The 20,590-nt window shown below is 39.8% G+C and overlaps 1 protein-coding gene across 1 annotated transcript in view; it reads left to right on the forward strand.

The window, feature by feature from the left end:
• Gopc (golgi associated PDZ and coiled-coil motif containing) overlaps positions 1-20,590 on the forward strand; it is a 42,881-nt gene that overhangs the window by 12,366 nt on the left and 9,925 nt on the right. Inside the window, exons 2-5 of the mRNA XM_052163507.1 lie at positions 11,581-11,745; positions 15,667-15,842; positions 16,887-17,052; positions 19,636-19,731. Of these exons, the coding sequence (XP_052019467.1) occupies positions 11,581-11,745; positions 15,667-15,842; positions 16,887-17,052; positions 19,636-19,731 (603 nt within the window). The remainder of the gene's footprint in view (positions 1-11,580; positions 11,746-15,666; positions 15,843-16,886; positions 17,053-19,635; positions 19,732-20,590) is intronic.

Below are 20,590 nucleotides of genomic sequence, written 5' to 3' on the forward strand. Positions count from 1 at the left end.
GTCCTACACCCAGGCACTTTCTGGCAGTGCAGGTAGACTGGATGGATGGATGGATGGATGGATAGATGGATGGATGGTGAATGGATGGGTGGGTGGGTGGGTGGGTGGGTGGGTGGATGGATGGATGGATGATAGAACAAACAAAGATGGGAGGGGAGGGAACGATGGAGGATGGGAGAGGAATTGTAGTAGTGGGAATAGGGAATGAATTTGATTAAAACCTACTGTAGGGCCGGCCAGAGTTGGCAGTGGTGGCGTACACCTTTAATCCCAGCACTTGGGAGGCAGAGGCAGGCAGATTACTGAGTTCCAGGCCAGCCTGGTCAACACAGTGAGTTCCAGGACAGCCAGGGCTACACAGAGAAACCCTGTCTTGAAAAAAGAAACCAAAAACAACCAAAAAAACAAACAAACAAACAAAAACCCCTACTGTATGCATGTACAGAGTCTCAGACACTACTGTATGCACTCAAGTAACACGTACACAGTTGAAGCAGAACTGTGGAGTATCATTTCACTTTGAATAAAAAAGTAGTGACACACAAGAAAACTTACTACCATATCTTTAATGAATTTGTTCTGAGTAAAAGGTTTCATTGACAGGGTACAAATGTATGGTCTACAACAATGAGAAAAGATCCTTAAGCAATTTTTCTTTTAACGTTTGAACTAGTTTCAAGTTTATTTGGCTGTCTGTCTTGGATGAGCTATTTAAATCCTGATTTCCATTTCCTTAACTGTAAAAAAAAAAGTTAAGAATGATAAGTGGAGATAATGTACACGCCTGCCATATGGTAGGTAGATGCTTGCTTTGTGGGAGTGTGGACATTATTGGCACACTAACCACATACAGACACAGTTTTCCTCTGGCTGCCTGCTCGGTACTGATACTTCCACGGTGCCGCCCTAGAAATCAGAATTGGATGTCAGAATACCACTTAGCCACTGACCACCTAGGTAGTCTTAGAAAACATGCAGCTTTGATTGTATTACCTAAACTTTGTCGTAGTTATAGTCTTTGTGTTCTTGTAGGTCCCTTTTTAGAGTTCTGCTGTGTTAAAGGGTGACCATTAAATAATATGTAGAAAATTTAAATAACCGAGTTTTAAATAACCTAAAGTTTTTCCATGACTAATTTTCTTAGGCAGAATGCTTACATTTTAGGCAAGAAAGAAGTTACTAAATATTATAGAATTTAGAGTAAATTTGAAGCAGTCTTATTCTAAAGATATAATATAGCACTTCAGATTTTGATGCCTGCATCTTCTATTTTTTATTTTATGTATATGGTTGTTTTGTCTGCTTGTATGTCTATGAACCATGCATGTCTGGTGCCTGTGAAGGCCAGGAGAGAGCATAGGATCCCCTGGAACTGGAGATACAGATAGTTGTGAGTCACCATGTGGATTCTGGGCATTGAACCTGGGTCTTCTGGAAGAGCAGCCAGTGCCCTTAGCTACTGAAGCATCTCTCCAGCCCCAGTATTTTTATGTTTAGCAAAATGTGAAGAAATTACTTCGTTTAAGTGAACCCATGTAATACATGACATTCAAATTGCAGACCCAGTCATTCACAGCCCTATTTTTCTTGTCCTTTTTGGAGGTAATTAGATCTACTTTTCATTTGAATCTATTTGTTAGTAACATAGATTTTGTATGTATCGATACATCATGCTATTTGTGGATTAAAAGAGAAAAAATAGATAACTAGATAACACATATATATACACACACATACATATATGCTAATACAATACATGGTCTAGTCATGTTCTTATTAGAAAGGCTGAAAAACGTTAGTTCCAACTTCTAGTTTACAAAAAATGCAAAGAATGAAACAATGCATTAGAAGACATTGCAAAGAAAAAGTCAAAACAGAAAAGCAACAGTATGAAAGGAGATTTAAAAATGTAGATTAAAATAGCTGAATTTAAACTTTCTTGGGTATGCTGGGCTAAATACAAGCTACATATATTGCACAGAGTACATATATTAGGGAAATATTTGTTTTCTTTTTATAGTTATTTCAGAGGTCACAGAATCCTATAGGGTTTTTTGGTTTTTTATTTTGTTTTGATTTGTTTTTATTTTACTAAGGACTTTCTAGACAAGGCTCACTTATAATTTAAAAAAAACAGGCTTCAAAGTGCACACTGAACAGTGTTTAGTGGGATGTGACTTTAAATCTTTATAATTTTTTCTTTGGTAGATAATTTGTTGAATAAGGCCTATAAACGTCTTTACAGTCTGGTAAGTTTTTTTTTTTCTTCCTGGAGTTTTGCTGTTCAGGAGTTATCAAGGAGATTAAACTGTCACTTAGGGCTGGTGGTAGAGAGCTTGTCTAATACATACAGGGCCAAGTTTGATCCCCAGTGCTGAAAAATCAAAAGCAAAACCTGTTACATACTTATGTAGACAACAATGGAAAGGAAATACTGCTCTATTTATATATTACATATGTTCACTATATATAAGGATTCAATTGCTGCTACTATTATCTCTTTTTTCAAATGTTGCCCCCCAAAGATTGATTGATTGATTGATTGATTGATTGATTGATTTTGCATATGAGTGCTCTATTTGCACGTACACCAGCGTACCAGAAGAATGCATTAGATCTCAGTACTAATGGTTGTGAGCCAACATGTAGTTGCTGGGAATTGAACTCAGGACCTCTGGAAGAATAGACAGTGAGTGCTCTTAACTGCTGAGCTATCTCTCCAGCCCTACTATTATCTCTTTAAGCATTTAAATCATAGTGAGATTTCAGATTTGGCATAAGAAATAGTCTAGATTTGACTGCATTGTCTTGTACAGTAGTTACTAACTCGTGTGATGTGGCTGTTGTGTGTACTTGGAATATAGCTAATTCTGATTTAGATATGTTGCACAGATATCTGCATAATGGACCTAGCGGTATAAAAAGTAATAACTCAGTAAGTGTTACACTGATTATGCTTACATATGTTGTGTTAAGTAAACCATACTACAGAAATGTATTTCATTCCCCCTTTTACTTGTGGTGTGTGTGAGGGGTGTCTGTCTGTATTTGGCCTCAGATCCTAATTGTTACTATTTCTTACTCACATGCAGACACCCAGATCTGACTTTTTTTTTTTTTTAAACATTTTTAGATTGTATGCCATGTCAGGTCTCCCCTCACGCCATATGGGTCCCCAGGTGTTATCAATTAGTATAAATTAGTATAGTAAATTGATTTAGGTTATCAATTTGATGGCAGGTATCCCTATTGAACCATCTTGCTGGCTGCTATTTCTTAATGTAGTTATCAGAAAAAAATTTAAATCAAATATCTGGCTGCTTCTGTTGCAGTGCTAGTCTAAAATATCACAGCTTTCCTATTACAACAAAAGTAGGAAGTGAGAATTTGTGATCTAAAGAAGACTATAATTAAAGAACCTTTGTAAAAAAAAGTTTTTTTTTTTTTAACTTAAAAGAGGGAAGCTGAAATCACAAAACCCAAGGGCACTTTCTCCAACAAAACTGGTATGAAGGTACCCTCACAAACTTCAGAATAAGGTAAGCTAAAATAGCAGGACCTTCTCACGTCTCGTGTGGAAAAATTCCCGTATGGCAGACAGTTTCCAGGGAGGTCAGACAGAAGTCACCAGCAAATGCCAACCGGAGAGACTATCCCCTTGGCTGGAAAACTGAAGCAGGCAGGTCACAGAGCAGAGCGCTGCTTCCAGGCTACAGTATTATTTATTGATACCCCAGTGTAGAGGAATGCTAGGGCAGTGAGGGGAGTGGGTGGATGGGTGGGGGAGCACTCTCATAGAAGCAGGGTACGGGAGGATGGGAAAGGGGATAACATTTGAAATATAAGCAAATAAAATATCAAATATCCAGTATGGGTGTGGGTGTCACACCAATAAGCTTAAGATCCAAAATGTCTGGGTTATACTTTCAGGATTTTAGAAATTTTCAACCAAATCTGCTTGTGTGTGTGTGTGTGTGTGTGTGTGTGAGTTAGGGATGGGGGTGGAGGGCTGTGTGTGTGTGTTTGGGGTGTTGACCAGTCTCCACCTTAAAAAAAAATCTTACTATCGATTTATGGATGGTGGAAGAGTGGGCATAAATCATGGTCTTCACGTGGAGGTCAGAGGACAACTTAGAAGGTCTCACTGTGAAGCCCTGTCTGGCCTGGAACTCAGTTTGTAGATCAGTCTGGTCTCCAGCTTAGATGTGCTTGCCTCTGCTTCCCGGGTGCTGTGATTAAGACATGTGCCACCCTTCAGGTTGCCCTCGCCTTGTTTTGAGGAGACATCTGTCTTGTTCTTTCTGCTGCTGTTGCATACTCCAGGCTAGCTCTCCCTCTAGCTTGCAGGTGATTCTCCTCTCTGCTCCTGTTTCCCTTTAGGGGTCCTGGGATTTTGGGTGTGTCCTTCCACATTTGGCTTTTTATGAGGGCTCTGAGATTGAATTTAGTTATCAGACTTGTGCAGACACCTACTTAGCTCCCCAGCCCTCCAACTTTATTTATTTGGTTTTGAGACATGGTCTCTCCTTGAGCTTGAAACTCATCAATGAAGCTAAGCTGTCTGGGAAATGAGCTTCAGGGATCCTCTTGTCTCCACCCTGTCTTCATGTATTGCTGGTGGGAACACAGAATGGTTCTACTTCTGTGACGTCAGTATGAAAGTCAAGTTCCTTTAAAAGTTAGTTGTAGAAATATCACTGAACCCAGAATTTTCACTTCTAGGTATGTACTCTTAACATTAACCTTTATAACTTCTGTCCTATTGCCAGTTCTAACAGGTCTTTTTTTTTTTTTTTTTTTTTTTTTTTGGATTTGGTTTTTTTTTCGAGACAGAGTTTCTCTGTGTAGCCCTGGATGTCCTGGAATTCACTCTGTAGACCAGGCTGTCCTCGAACTCAGAAATTCACCTGCCTCTGCCTCCCAGAGTGCTGAGATTACAGGCGTGCGCCACCACCGCCCGACTTAACAGTTCTTTTTTAATTTTTGGATATTTTATTTGTTTACATTTCAAATGTTATTCTTTCCCATCCCCCTCTTACTCTGCTTCTGTGAGGGTGCCCCCCCCCCACTCACCCACCCATTCCCATTTAGCATTCCTCTAGTCTGGGGCATCAAGCCTTCACAGGGCCAAGGCCCTCCCCTCCCATTGATGCCAGATAAGGCCCCTTCAGCTCCTTCAGTCCTTTCCTTAGCTCCTCTATTGGGCTCCTTGAGCTCAGACCAATGGTTGGCTGTGAGCATCTGCATCTTTATTGTTCAGGATCCGGCAGAGCCTTTCAGGAGACAGCTGTATCAGGTTCCTGTCAGCAAGTACTTCTTGGCCTCAGCGATAGTGTCTGGGTTTGGTGTGGATATGAGGTGGATCCCCAGGTGGGGCAGTCTCTGGATGGCCTTTCCTTCAGTCTCTGCTCCACTCTTTGTCCCTCTATTTCCTTTAGACAGGAGCAATTCTGAGTTAGAATTTTAGAGGTGGGTGGGTGGCCCCACCCGGCCTAACCTCTGGATATGGTCTTAACAGGTTCTCCCTCTCTTTTGTGGAGTATTTAAGCTAATGTCATCCCCGTGGGGTCCTGGGAGGCTCTTGCTTTCCTGGCATCTGGGACTCTCTGATTGCTACTGCCAGTTCCTCATCCCCCATTGCTACACACCTCTGTTCAGTTTCCTGACCCTCTGCACATCTCCACTTCCTCCCATACCTGATTCTGCTCCTCTTTTTCCCCTCCCCTGCCTTTCTTCCTCTCAAGATCCTCCCACCCTCTACTTCCCTTGATTATCTTGTTCCCCCTTCAAAGCAGGACTGAAGCATCCACTCTTTGGTCTTCCTTCCTCTTAAATTTCATGTGGTCTGTGGGTTATATCATGGGTATTCCATGCTCTTTGCCTAATATCCACTTATCAGTGAGTGCATACCATGTGTGTTCTTTTGTGACTGAGTTACTCACTCAGGATGATAATTTCTAGGTGCATCCATTTGCTGGTGAATTTTGTGAAGTCGTTGTTTTTAAATAGCTAAGTTGTACTCCTTTGTGTAAATGTACCACATTTTCTGTATCTATTCCTCTGTTGAGAGATATCTGGGTTGTTTCCAGCTTCTAGATATTATAAATATGGCTGCTGTGAACAGAGTGGGCATGTGTCCTTATTACATGTTGGAGCATCTTCTGGGTATATGCCCAGGAGTGATATAGCATGGTCCTCCGGTAGTGTCATGTCCAGTTCTCTGATGAACCACCAGACTGATTTCCAGAGTGGTTGTACCAGCTTGCAATCCCACCAGCAGTGGAGGAGTGTTCCTCTTTCTCCACATCCTTATCTCCAGCATCTGCTGTCCCTTGAGTTCTTCATCTTACCCATTCTGACTGGTGTGAGGTGGAATCTCAGGGTTGTTTTGATTTGCATTTCTCTTATGATTAAGGATGTTGAACATTTCTTTAGGTGCTTCTCAGCCATTTGAGTTTCCTCAGTTGAGAATTCTCCATCTTTTTGATAGGGTTATTTGGTTCTCTGGAGTCTAACTTCTTGAGTTCTTTGTATATATTGGATATTAGCTCTTTACTGGATGTAGAATAGTTCTTAAGTTCATTCAGTTGTGTAGAATTTGAGTCTGCTTAATTTGAGTGTGTGATGTTTTGTTTTGTTTATATTGTTTTGTTTTTAGATAATAACGTTTGTTTAAAAGAAAAATAAAAAATATACTTCAACAAATATTTTCATGACATTTGCATAAGTAATCTAGAGCTTCAAGGTATGTGAAGTACATAGTTTATATATAAATACTAGTCATTTTATATAAAGGACTTGAGAACATCCAAGAACTTGGCATTTATACAAGTCTTAGGACCAATCACAAAACAACTTTCCATTTTGTAACCCAGAATTTTCCTCCTAGATACAATTCAGAATAGTAGATTCAGTATTTAACAATCGACTGGTAATTTTTATCAGTATCATGTTTATCATCAAAAGGGTACCCATTGAAAGTAAAAGAACAGAGGAGTGGCCCCTGGTTCTGGAAAGACTCAGTGCAATAGTATAGGGGAATACCAGAACAGGGAAGTGGGAAGGAATTGATGGAGGAACAGGGGGAGGGAAGAGGGCTTATGGGACTTGCGGGGAGTGGGGACCCAGAAAATGGGAAATCATTTGAAATGTAAATAAAGAATACATCGAATAAAAAAGAAAAAAAAGAAAGTAAAAGAAATTGACAAATTGTCTTAGTGAAAAATCACATAAGGTGAAAATAGAGTATAAGTGAATCTTAAACACACTCTTGATGTTAAAGGCCAGAAAATGTACACTGTATTTACATTTGTATAAATTAAAAAAACAGACTGCTCTTTTTTTTTTAATTGTGTGCTCATTAAATAGATACACTTTTTTTTTTTTTGCTTATATGTTATTTGTGCATTGCTCTGATGTAAGCTACACTGAATAAAATTGTTATGAAAAGGAAGGGACCACTGGGGATGTAGCTCAGTGTTACAGTGTTTGCCTAACATACAGGAGGCCCCGGGTCTAGCCTCAGCATCACCAACAGTGACAATACAGAGAACGAGAAGGCCTGAGTTAGGAGGCATCTACAGGAAGGAAAGAAAGAAACAGGGTCTTGGTTTCTTTTCTGTTTCTTCTATTTCTTTTCTGTAATAAGATAGCTGACAGGAGCCACACATGGGGCCACGGCCTGCAATCTCAGCACTGGGGAGGCAGGGACAGGTGGAGCTCTGAATTCAGGACCAGCCTAGTCTTCTTGTGGTTCCAGACCAGCCAGAGCTATTATCAGCTCTGTCTAAAACTGGTAGCAACATCAAAAAAGCCTCACTGGGCACAGGCACGTGACACACAGGCCTGAAGAGCTGTCTATGTTCTATCCCAGAATTCATGTCAAAGCAGCGGAGAGAACCGACTGGACAAAGGTTTCCTCTGACCCCCACATGCCTACTTCTGATAATAAACAAAATAAAAATTAAAAATTTCTTCTATAGCAGGAGCAACTTAAGGAAGAAAGGTTCTCGTCTGTATGAGTTCCATGTTACAATCCTGGCTTGGGGCAGTCATGACAGCAGGAGCTTTAGGCAGCTGGTCACATTGCATCCATAGCCAAGAAGCAGAGACCAGTAAATGCCTGTGTGCAGTGCTCTACTTGCTTGCATTGTATTATACTCTGTAAGCTCCTCTACCCAGAAAATGGTTCTACCTACAATTATGATGGTCCTCCCACATGAATTAACAAAATCAAGATCTCTCTCACACGCACACACACCTCCCAGTTAATTCTAAATTCTGTCAAATTAGCATTTAACACTAACCATCACATGCGACAGTTTTTTTTTGCATTACACATTCTGATCTGATGTTTTTTCTTTTCCCTCTCCAACCATCCCGACAAGTAATTCCCCAAGCCCCAGTCCCTGACACTCTCTTCTTCATGTAACTCTGTGTTGGGATATCAGTGTATATCTATCTGCTCCTAGTCCCAGTGCAAGCCTCAGCGCGCTCTCTCCCTCCCCCCCCCCTCTCTCTCTCTCTCTCTCTCTCTCTCTCTCTCTCTCTCTCTCTCTCTCTCTCTCTCGTGCTTTTATGGGGCAGTTTTTGTTCAGGTCATATTGTGATTTACACCAAGATCAGCATATTTAAGTCTTGTCTTCTTTCCTCCTAAGTAAGCTGTTCCCGAATCTTAACCATTTGCATCAGTGGCTTCACTTTGGAAAGATTTTTGTTTCGTTTTACACTTAATTTTTGAATGTATGGCACAATGCTTCAAGTCTTCCTAATAATGTTCCTAATGTTATAAAATCCTTTATTTCCATTTATAAAATATCCATGGCAGCAGATCGATCACTGTTCCTGTAAGTTGACTTTCCGTGGAGCTGAGCTAATTCTGTATGCACTACCTACATCTGTTTTTTTTGTGACAGTATAGTTCTACGGCCTTTTAATTTTTGAATTGAAAGGTAAAGTTTAAAATTCTTTTGAGTTGAATAGGAAAGAAAAGTGCAGGTGCTGGCTAGTTGGGCAGAGCAAACGTAAGGGCCACACACAGTGTGTGTAAAACAGTGTCAGCTGTGGAGCAGTGGATCACTTCGGTGGAGTGACTAAGCCCTCTTGAGGGGCTTTTCTGCTATAACTGAGATCTGCACTCAGCTCTGATGCTTAAGCTCACTCTGATCTCAGCACTCGGCCCTTAAAATAATTGCTACACGGCACAGAGGGTAATTTTCAGACAAAAGAAAAGCCACAGCTTCCTAAAATGAGGTTTGAGCTCCTATATGAGGTCACATAACTGAATGTGAGGGTCCCAATTGAAGCTTTTTGAACATGCAGCAACCAAAAATTAATTCAGAACCAAACACATTGAACCCACGGTGTTCTGGCAGTGCCTGCCCTTGTGGTATGACACAGCCTCATCGCAGCCTTGGTTCTGAGTCCACATGCATGTTACACTGGCACGCTGCTGCAACCCACAGTACTGATGACTGAAGCATGCAGGCCAAGATGCAGGTTATGAGTGATAGTTCTTACAGCATATACAGTCTTCTGCTGGCTTACAGAAAACGAAGACAAGATTTTCTCATCATTCTTCAGCATGTAAAGCTCACATTAGTATATCTCTGGGTTACAACGTGTTACAATGTTAGAGCTCAAAAATTGCTGTGACTTTAGTTTCCTTAAAAAAGTAAATGTTGAGCCAAGGAGACGGCTCATTGGGTAAAAAGCACTTGCTATAAGCCTCAAACTTGAGTTTAGATCCCTTGAACCAACAATGTACATAGTGGTATGTGTCTATGGTGTGAGATGTGAGGCAGAGGCAGGAGAATTCCCCAGAAGCTCAAGGGTAGATACCCTGGAATATGCAATGCAGCAGCAGTGCCTCAAGTTACTGTACCTCAAGGTCAGGGTTAAGAGGGCCAACACCCAAGGTTGTCCTCTGACCTCGACACACAGGTTGTAGCATGCACATAGACATTTACATGCATACAAATAAAGAAACGAGTATTCTGGAGGCTGGAAAGATGGCTCAGTGTTTAAGAGCACTATCGGCTCTTTCAGATGACTGAGATTCAGTTCCCAGCACCCACGTCACGTCGCTCATAACCATCTGTAATTCCAGCTCCAGGGAATCCAATACCTTCTGGCTTCATCAGGTACTTGCACATATGTGATGTGTACACATCTAGACCACACACATAAATGAAAATAAATCTTAAAAATAATAGTAATTATTATTAATTTGTTAATTCTTAGATGAATTTTGGCTTGGGATGAGGAAAGCATTTTCAGCAACTTCCGAAATAGTCCCAAGCATATTTCTGCATGCTGAACCTTAGTCTCTACATTGACAGTTAGTTGTCAAGTCAAAATACTGTTCAATTCTGGAAGATGTTGAAGGTACCCTACCTAAGGTTGGCCAACCTTGTGACAGACGTGTTGTCATCTATGAAGTACACATTTGAGAACCATGTAATCAAGTTGCAAACAACAACAACAACAAAAACAACCTTATGTTTTCAGGATGTTTACCATTTGGTGTTGGACTGCATTCATAGCTGTCATCAGCCACACGGAGCCCACCCACTACAAGTTAAGCTTACGTATATACTACCTGTGTCTTATACAGTATGACATCAGCTGGGAACTGTATAAAAATAAACAAGCATACCTTGTTATGCAAATTATTATTGATCTTTAATAAGTGATAAATCATTTGTTTTTGAATAAATTTATTACTTATTAAGGAGTGTTTGTGTATTTATTTTGTATAACTATGTGACTGGGGTTGTGTAGCAGTCCAGTGAAAAGGGTTGTAGGAACATAAGAGCTGGAGAAGTGGAGGGCACGCATAAGCTCATACATGCTTTAGGAAAATGTCTTTCTGTGACACAGTACACGGAATATACACAATTAACATTTAAAGAAAAAAAGGCAGGTGGTGTAGTTAGGTTGATAGAGGAATTACCTAAGCACACATGAGGACCAGGATTCAATCCCCAGGCATGGAAGGATCAGAAGTTCAAGTTCATCCTCACTACATAGCCAGTTCAAGGCAGCTTGGACTAGAAACCATTTGAATGAGTGACCCCACTAACATTATAATGACGTTGGTGGACCCCCAGGATACATACTGTCTGAACAGGAAGGGGAACTCTATATCCACACTTCTGTAATGTAAAAGCCTTGAAGATAGAGATGAGAAGACTTTGAGGGTTGGTTAATAATGTAAGCTGTGTAAAATGGAAGTAACCTGTGTTAGTAGAAGACTCTTATAGGAGAGTTCTCTTGCCACATACATCTTTCACACTTGGTGTCTGGTCAGTTTAATTTGTTTGTTACATTTTTATTTGCTTATTTACACGTGAGTCCTAAGGATCAAAGACTTGTTCACAGCATGTGCTTTTACCCACTGAAGATCTGTCTCGGACAGACCTGCCGTTGGTTTAGATGGATAATTTGGTCAGCTAACAGTCGGTTAGTGTTTTGGTTCTCATCTCAAGGATTATTATCTCTTCATCATTTCTTGAATAATAATAATAATAATAATCAAGAAAGTTAAGGACCCTTAATATCTTTCTGTTGCTTTATCAGGCACAGTTGGTGGATCTGCGGTCTGAATTGACAGAGACTCAAGCGGAGAAAGTTGTCCTGGAGAAGGAAGTCCACGACCAGCTTTTACAGTTGCATTCCGCTCAGCTTCAGCTTCACGCCAAAACTGGTCAGAGCGTTGACTCTGGTGCCATTAAGGCCAAGTTGGTGAGTAATACAGGATGCGCACCTGTGTGTCGGTGGACGGACAGGCGATTTGTAATGTGTTCGTGTAAATCCAGGGAAATGGATTGTAAAATGTGTTCGTGGTGAAAATCCAGGGAATCGGAAGTTTATGGTCATATTCACCAGTAGCATCTGATGAAGTCAAAGCCCACTTGATAGGATAGAAAATACTCTATTTTCAGATGTTTGTATAAATATATTTAAAGGCTATTAAAGATATAACATAAACAAGTTCTCGTTCTGCTATCTGTTGGGGTTAAATTCAGCTGCTGTAGCAGAAATCCTGAGTAGCACTGAGATTGTTCTTAAATAGTTTTGTTGGTTTTACCTCAACCAACCTGAGACAGGCGTCTCAAAACTGATGCGGTTACTCTGTTTGTACTAGGAATTAAGGTTCTTGTTTGGTTGATTTCTGCCATTTTGGGGCGGATGAGTTCCAGCCTTGGGATTTCCTCAGGTCTGTGTCTAGTTAAGAACAGGAAGAATCTAAAGAGGGACAGAAACATTCTTAATTGTGTTGGCCTTTGTAAACAAGGTTCAGTGACTAAATCTCCTTAGTAATTTTTGTCCGCCCTTCACTCACTTAGCCCTAGCTACGTGTTAGTCTGTATATTTTGGTAAGATCGAAGTGCTGATAATACAGAGAAGGGGACAGTATAGTTAAATGTCACAGAGTTTCTTAGCTCTCAATAGAGGAAGCATTTCTGAGCATTATGTCTTGTCTATATGTTTCATTATGAGTTCCCTCTAATTAGCCATAACCATCTTAATTAAAATTGTCTGTTTAAGTAGACAACAAAATTGTAAGGCTTGTTTCAATTCAACCTGTGGATGGAGTGTAGTCTGTGTGCCAGACATTTGGCTAAGTATGTGACGTCAGCAGGAAGAAAGATAAAGCTTAGGAGAGATCAGCCATGAGACGGCACTGTTGGTGTGATGCGTGTAGGACGAGTTTAAGTTTCACCTAATTTTATTTGAATGCTTACATGTACTGATACATTGGACTTTCCCTCAGCATTATATTCTGAGATCCTCAGAAGCCGAAGGGCCATGCATGGATCTGTGTTAACAGACATTCCGTAAGTTCTGTTGACGCTAGAGAACCCTGACTAAGACAAGCTGTGATGCTAGCATTGAGAAACATTTTCCATTTTCATTAGTAAACAGCTCCTAAACTTATAATAGATACTATAGAGAAATAAATATTGGGCCAATTTTATTGACTGATTTTAACTTTAAAATTTTTAGTGTAATATAACTATTGTTTATAGATTTGCAAACTTATTTGTGCTAATGAGTTTTTACTTGTCAACATGTGGGAATTTTCCTTTTAATAATAATACCACTAGATAATTTGTTTGTTTGATGATTTTCTAATTATAAAATTTTTTCTTGTATCTGAAGTCTGTCCACTCTGTGGAGGATCTGGTAAGTCTGTCATTTCTCTCGCTTTAATGTGCCCTGTTGAGATGCTCTGGTGTTTTATGTATTAGCTGTTGTCACACTTGGTGTTTGGAAGTGATGTTAATGCCGGTTTTCAGGGTCCTGATACCTGAAAAAGGGGTACCCGTTGTGCTTTTCTCACTGCATGTGCCTAAAGACTTACCTTTCATTTGTTACTTACAAGCCATTGTTTGCAGAGCCCATCAATTCTGACAACTTTTGGGACCTGTAATTTGCTCCCACTTATTTTAAGGCAAAAATACTTGCATGATGGTATTGAGGAGGTAGTGAACAAACCTGGATTTTGGCCCTTCAAGTTTCTGTTGGAACTTGTTTCCATTAAGAGAGTGTGCATGCATCCATCGCATGTGTTAGGACCTCCCGGTAGGTGTGAAAATGGTGGTGTAGATGTCAAAACACTGGGTTTTAAATGTTTTATCAGAAAGTATTTTAGACAATAACAATATATAAATTCTTAGTATATCTCTCATTATCCCAAGCTAATCAAATTCCAGTTGACTTGGGACTTGAACTTCTGAAGAAACATCAGTCTAAGGCTTGAAAAAAAACTTATTACCTAATACAAAAAGGTTAAACAGGAAACAAACTTACAAATAATCTTTAAATCTTAAAGTAATTCTCTTCAGGTGCCATTCTTGTTTGCATATTTTTCCCTTGAAGATTTATTGTATATACAGTGTTCTGTGTGCATGTATGTCTGCATACCAGAAGAAAGGGTACCATATCTCATTTTAGACAGTTGTGAGCCACCACGTGGGGTGCTTGGAATTGAACTTGGCACCTCTGGAAGAGCAGCCAGCACTCTTAACCTCTGAGCCATCTCTCCAGCCCAACATTTTTTTTTTTCATGGCAGATTGTCCTTGAACTCACAGAGATCTGCCTGTGTCTGCCCCCTAAGTATTAGGGTAAGGTGTGTGCATCACTATGGCTGGCTGGTGTCATATGTTAGTTGTAAGTTTCAGCGACTGTCAGATTCTTTAGTAGTCTGACATATTAAAAGGAATGGTGGCCTCGTAAGCATCTGAGATTTCATTAGCTAGCCCAGTATAGTAATATTTCTATACCTATTCACCGAAGAAATCTCGGTCTTCAGGCTGGGAATGAAGCTCAGTAAAGTTGCTAGTATGACTAGAACCTGTGAAATTGTGTGTGAAAATATAACCATATTTTCCTAAGCTCTGGACTTCTGTAGATCAGTAAGTCAGCAAGGGCAGCCTAATCTGGATAAATGCTAGTGTGATGTGTTAAGTTGGTTCTGATTCAGAACTAACACCTGTGAGGTCTCTATTCACCTCTCAGAAGAGGTGTGCTTGGCCACACATGGTGTGCATATGATTTGGAATTTGCCTTTCTTTGGGCAAGACTTTGTACCTTCCATTTCATACTTTGCTTTGATTTGAAGCTGCCCATTTTATTCTTGGATCCTGAACACATGGTCTGTAAGCATAAACACAGTGTATAAACTCAGGGAAAACTGAACATTAATTCTTGTGAACTTACAGTAAAAATGTCATGGTGGTGATCCTGAGATTATGTCCTCTAATACCTGTAGATTCACAGAGAAGGCTGAAGGTGGCTCCTTCTATGAGAGCTGAGAATGTGTGACTATTTTACTTCTTAGGAGGCAAAAGCAAGAAGATGTTCTCCCCTAAAATCAAGCTCTAACATAATAACTACAGGTTCTTCACACATGGCTGTACAGTGGTTTCTGAAAGCTTCTAATGGGACAGTGAGGTGGTCAAGTGGGTAAATGCTAACCTGTAGCCAGGGTGACTAAGAACTTAGTTAGCATCCTTCCCCTTCAGCCTCCTGAGTGCTAGCCTTGCTGTCATGAGCTGCCATGTGTGGCTTATTATTTTTATATAGTCTAGTTTCTAAAGTCACTTTTAGAAAGTAGACTCCGTGTCCTGCTTAAAGAAGGTTGTTCTTCTTCTCTCAGTGTTAGTAAACATGGCATGCAGCTGTCCAAAGAAGGAAATCCAGCTGGGCATGTTTTCTATATCTGTAATCCTAGCACATGAGAGGTAAAGGCAGGATTGCATATCTATGAGAGATAGATTCAGGGCTAGTCTGATATATACATATAATATATATATGATATATTATATGTATATATCAAAGAATTATCTTTAAAGAGATGACTTAGCAATTAAGAGCACTTGTACTTCCGAGGACCCAGCATACCCATCATCCTGCTCACAGCCCCCTGTAACTGCAGCTCCCAGGGACCCAGTCTGTTCTCTGACTTCCTCAGACTCACACACACACACACACACACATAAAACAAAAAACTAGATCCATTGTGTTCCAATCCTATTTCCATGTTTTCATTGTTTGTATTATGTGCTGAGTTTATGTGTATTTTTAAGGAGCAGAGTCTCCTGGCTATAGAATCATACAGACATTGTCATAAAGTTATGTTCTTAAAATTACAATAGGAAAGAGAACTTGAAGCAAATAAAACAGAAAAGGTCAAAGAAGCTCGACTTGAAGCTGAAGTGAAGCTACTAAGGAAGGAGAATGAGGCTCTTCGCAGGCACATAGCTGTTCTCCAGGCTGAAGTTTATGGGGCGAGGTTGGCTGCCAAGTACTTGGATAAGGAGCTGGCCGGCAGGTGTGTAGAAATGGCTCTGCTCGTCTCATCTGTTATGACTGAAGCGCCTTCACCCTTATTTTTATGCATAGCTGTAGATTAACAGGCTTAATATCAGCAGTGTTGTTTAGCACAGATTTTTTTTTATCTACATGTACTAGCTAATAACTTACAGCCAGATGCCTGAAACTCTGCAGAGCAGTGCTTTTTTGGTATTTCCTGCCTTGACTCTGCAACAGGTGATGCTCATGTGGGGTGAGCAATAAGGAATTCTTTGATCTTTTCTGGTCCCATTTTCTGGCTTTAATCTTGTTAGGTGAGTTGGTCACAAACTTTGGTGATGTGCTAGTGTCAAATCATCTTATATCATTTTAATACTGATAAAAATTGAGATGAAGCAAACATTTTTCTTAATTATTTTTTAGATTTTAAATTTTACATGTGTGAGTGTTTTGTCTATGCACCTTGTGTATTCTGGCCTTGGGAGGTCGGGGTGTGAGATCCCCTGAAACAAGAGTTACAGATGGTTGTGAGTCATCCTGCGGGTACTGGGAGCTGAACCTGGGTCCTCCCCAAGAGCTTCGAGTGCTCCTAACCACGGAGTCATCTCTCCAGCCCTGAAGCAAACAATTTTTATCATTTTGAAAGATAAATTTTCTGATTTTTTTTACTTAATCATTTTATAAAAATAAATTATCATTAAAAGACATTTTTTTAATATGGTCATTGTTCTCTCACTGCTTCTATTTAATAGTGCGCTGATTCAGTTATATAAGAGATAAAACATGTTGTCATTATCACAAAAAATGTTTTTTAGGTATATTTAAATATATAATTAAAGGAGTTCTCATTTATTTCTTTTAAAAAATGTTTAGCTTTTTTCCCCTTAAAAGATATCTGCCCCTTCATTTTATCTGTACAAATCTGAGAGACATTGAGAAAGACCTAAGTATTAGTTTTGTTACCAATTAAACTGTATTCAACAGCTACTTAAGTTAGTAATTCTTTTGAGTTATCTTAAATATATAAGCTTAATCTAAACCACTCTCTTTTGTTCATTTGAAGGGTCCAACAAATACAGTTACTGGGACGGGATATGAAGGGACCTGCTCATGATAAGCTCTGGAACCAGTTAGAAGCTGAAATACATTTGCATCGCCACAAAACAGTCATCAGAGCCTGCAGAGGGCGCAACGACCTGAAGCGGCCCATGCAGGCTCCCCCTGGCCACGTAAGTCCCTCCCGCTCAGCCTCTTCCTGCCTTCATCTCCCTTCTCTGTCCTCTCTTTCCTTTTATTAGTGTTTGAAACTTGTGTTTAATGAGGGAAAAGGGAGTTTGGCTTAATTATAGTAATTACATACTTAAAAGGTTCAGTTACCCAAAGGAATTTTGGTTGTTTTTCAGACTTTGGAAGAGTAGAGTTTCTTTGAACAGCCCTATCCAGCAAACACATATTGCTGTACTTTAGATCATATTTCAGATTTTTCCTGTATCATGATTGAGCGTGTGTAAATTTGTTATATGCTTATCTGTGATAAGTTATATTTGGTAGAAGTTTTCAAGGGAATATTTGGCACCTGCCTCCAAACACAGATTCTGAAATAACATTTACATTTATTTGGCCTTCAATTAGAATAGAATTTGAAGTCTATATCCAGTTGTCCATTTCCTAGTCACCACTGTAAAGGAGCTCTGGGAACTCCTACTCAGGTAACATAGACTCTAACCTAGCAGTTCACTATATGAGGCAGACTTTTCCCGGGTGCGTCATGTATTTTAATACCAGTTGTACTTTTATGTTAGTCACTATTGTTCTGTTTTTGTGGTGAAGCACTATGTTCAAGGCAACTTACAAAAGGAAGTATTTGATTGGGGGCTTGTTCACAGTTTTAGAGGGTTGGTTAGTCTGTGAGCACCACGATGGGGAGCACGCGGGCTGGCAGGCAGGCATGGTACTGGAACAGTAGCTAAGAGCTTACATGCTGATCCACAGAGAGCAAGCAGAGAGAGGCAAGGCCACGCCTCCTAGTCCTCCCTTTACAGTCTACCAGAATGTATGAGCCATTCTCATTCAGACCACCACAGCTTTGAACAGTAAAATAATCAGTTGCCTCCACAAAAGTTATTATAAGAAGAATAATAGCACACAGTGAGGGGCGGGGTCACAGTGCATAGATATGCCACTGTCTTCTAGAGCCCAACGCTTCATATTAGCTTCGAGGTCTAGGATGTCTGAGAAACAGGCTGAGGGGGACACAGTAGTTGCTGTGGTAGCGTATCAGTGACAAAGCTTACTCAAACACCTTTGTGATAGTCAGCCAGAACCCAGAAGATCAGTTAGTTTACATTAAATATAGGAGTCTTTTTTTAAAAAGAATTATTTATTCATTTTAGGTATATGAGTACACAGTCGCTGTCTTCAGACACATCAGAAGAGGGCATCAGATCCCTTTACAGATGGTTGTGAGCCACCATGTGGTTGCTGGGAATTGAACTGAGGACCTCTGGAAGAGCAGTCAGTGCTCTTAACCTCTGAGCCATCTCTCCAGCCCTAAATATAGGAGTCTTAAATTGGTAGTTATGAGCCATTTAAATAAAATAGTGAACACAGTAGTGTGGTATTGTGCCCGGCTACCTCAGTCAGAGAGAGTGGTGATCCAAGGAAAAGATGAGAAAAGCTTGGGAAGTAACTTTGGAAAGGTAGAAAGGAAGGGCAGGAAAAATTCAATTGAGGGGGCGTGACTGAGCTAAGCTCTTCACAGCTGATGGTTAAGAGGAGGAAGACCAAAGCTTTGCTTTGGCTGTCTAAGTGTGCTTGGATCTACTAATAAGGGAAGAACAGGAAAATGAAGGTCCGTGGGAGGAAAGATGGCATCAGTTCTAGACAGGGGGTGTTTAAGGCTTGGGTGTGACATAAGAAATTCATCCAGTTGGGTATATGAATGGGACTTCTTTCTCAAGAAAGAAGTCTTGAGTTACAGAAATATTAGGCAAGCTGTATTCTTTGATGTCACTGAAATCATGGAAGGAGGCACAAGCTAACCAGGAGGAGGAGGCAAGGGGCAGCTCAGTGTGGAGGGAGAGGGCGTCACACAGACAGACTCCTGTCACAGTCCGCTTAGATCCCCTGGGAAAGCAGGTAAGCACAGCAGAGGACCCGGGTGGTCTTCAAAGGTGGTGATTGGCACCGTCAACCCTTTGCAGGGTTCTGCTATGGAAGTGACTTAAAAGTGTTCATTGGATTCAGCAATATTTTTGCAAGTGACCATAAAGAAAATTTCAGGCTAGGTACAAAGTGCAGAGTGTTTGCTTAGCATGCAAACGATCTTAGGATTGAACTAAAAAAAAAAAAAAAAAAAGTGAGGAAGGTCAAAGAAAGAACAATTAATAGGTTAAGGTACTTTATTTAGCAGGTAGATTGTAGAGCACTAGGGAATAAAAAGTAATTAATGTTCAAACTGATAAAAAAATTGTCAGTTCTAAAAATCACTTAACATTTATAAAAGTCCCTAAAGATATTTTCTAGTGAAGATACATGGTTACTTTATTAATAGATTCCTAGTAATTTTATAATATCTTATTATCTAAAAACACACACACACACACACACATTTACAAAAGGTAAAAAAAAAAAAAAAATCTATAAATTTGACCACATCAGCATTTTCATCTGATCTTTTAATTGCTGTAGTGTATATCTATACCAGGAGATTAATAATGATTTCTAAAGGCAAGTTAGTAACATGAGTTCTGTTTGCTTATTTATTTAAATAATACTTTTTTTTTCTTTTCTTTTTTTTTCCCTGCAATAAGGATCAAGACTCTTTGAAGAAAAGCCAGGGAGTTGGTCCAATTAGAAAAGTTCTCCTCCTCAAGGAAGATCATGAAGGCCTTGGCATTTCTATTACAGTAAGAAGTAGTGCTTCCGTTTCCTTGTGGCACTTGTCTGATGGAACAGGGTCCTTTGTTGGGCATCATCTGGGGGAAGAAAATGTTCTGGATGTAGCTCAAAATAACTGAATTTTGAAAAGCTAAGTGGTAGCACTTTTGCATAAAACCTTTTTGTGCATAAACAAAGCTTCCTATAATTTAAATGTCCCTTTCAGAAGCATAGTTTAACATTTTCAGTACAAGTGGGAGCAGACAAGAACATGATACAAAGACATACATGCAGGCAAAACACATATACATAAAGTAAAAAAAAAAGTAGGAAAAACATACATAAGCTATATAAAGTGACAGCTACCAATTATTGTATTTCTTCAATATTATATATATGTATTTTAATATTATATATTTTTATATTTCGGAAATTGATACTTCTCTTGCAAACTTATCTTGGTTAAAACTGGATGTGATGACACACAACTTTAATCCCAGTACTCGGGATGCAGAGCTAGGTGGATCTCTGTAAGTTCAAGGCCACTGCTCTACATGCTGAGTCAGAGCTATATAGACAGACCCTGTCTCCAAAAAAAGATAAAAAGGGGAACCTGGTTATACATAAAGTAACTGATCTTATTATACACATTTTAGTCATTCTTCTGTTGCTCTGAAGAGACACCATGACCAAGGCAACTCTTAGAAAAAACATTTAACTGCAGCTTACAGTTCCAAAGGTTTAGTCTACTATCTCAACATGCATGGCACTACAGCATTAGCCAAGAGCTGTTTCCTGATCTGCAGGCCAAGACAGAGAAAACCCACCTCTGGTAGCACACTTATCCTGATAAGGCCACACCTGCAAGTTCTTCTAATTGGGTCAAAC

This window comes from Apodemus sylvaticus, chromosome 19, assembly GCF_947179515.1.
Source record: "Apodemus sylvaticus chromosome 19, mApoSyl1.1, whole genome shotgun sequence".
Taxonomy (NCBI): Eukaryota; Metazoa; Chordata; class Mammalia; order Rodentia; family Muridae; genus Apodemus; species Apodemus sylvaticus.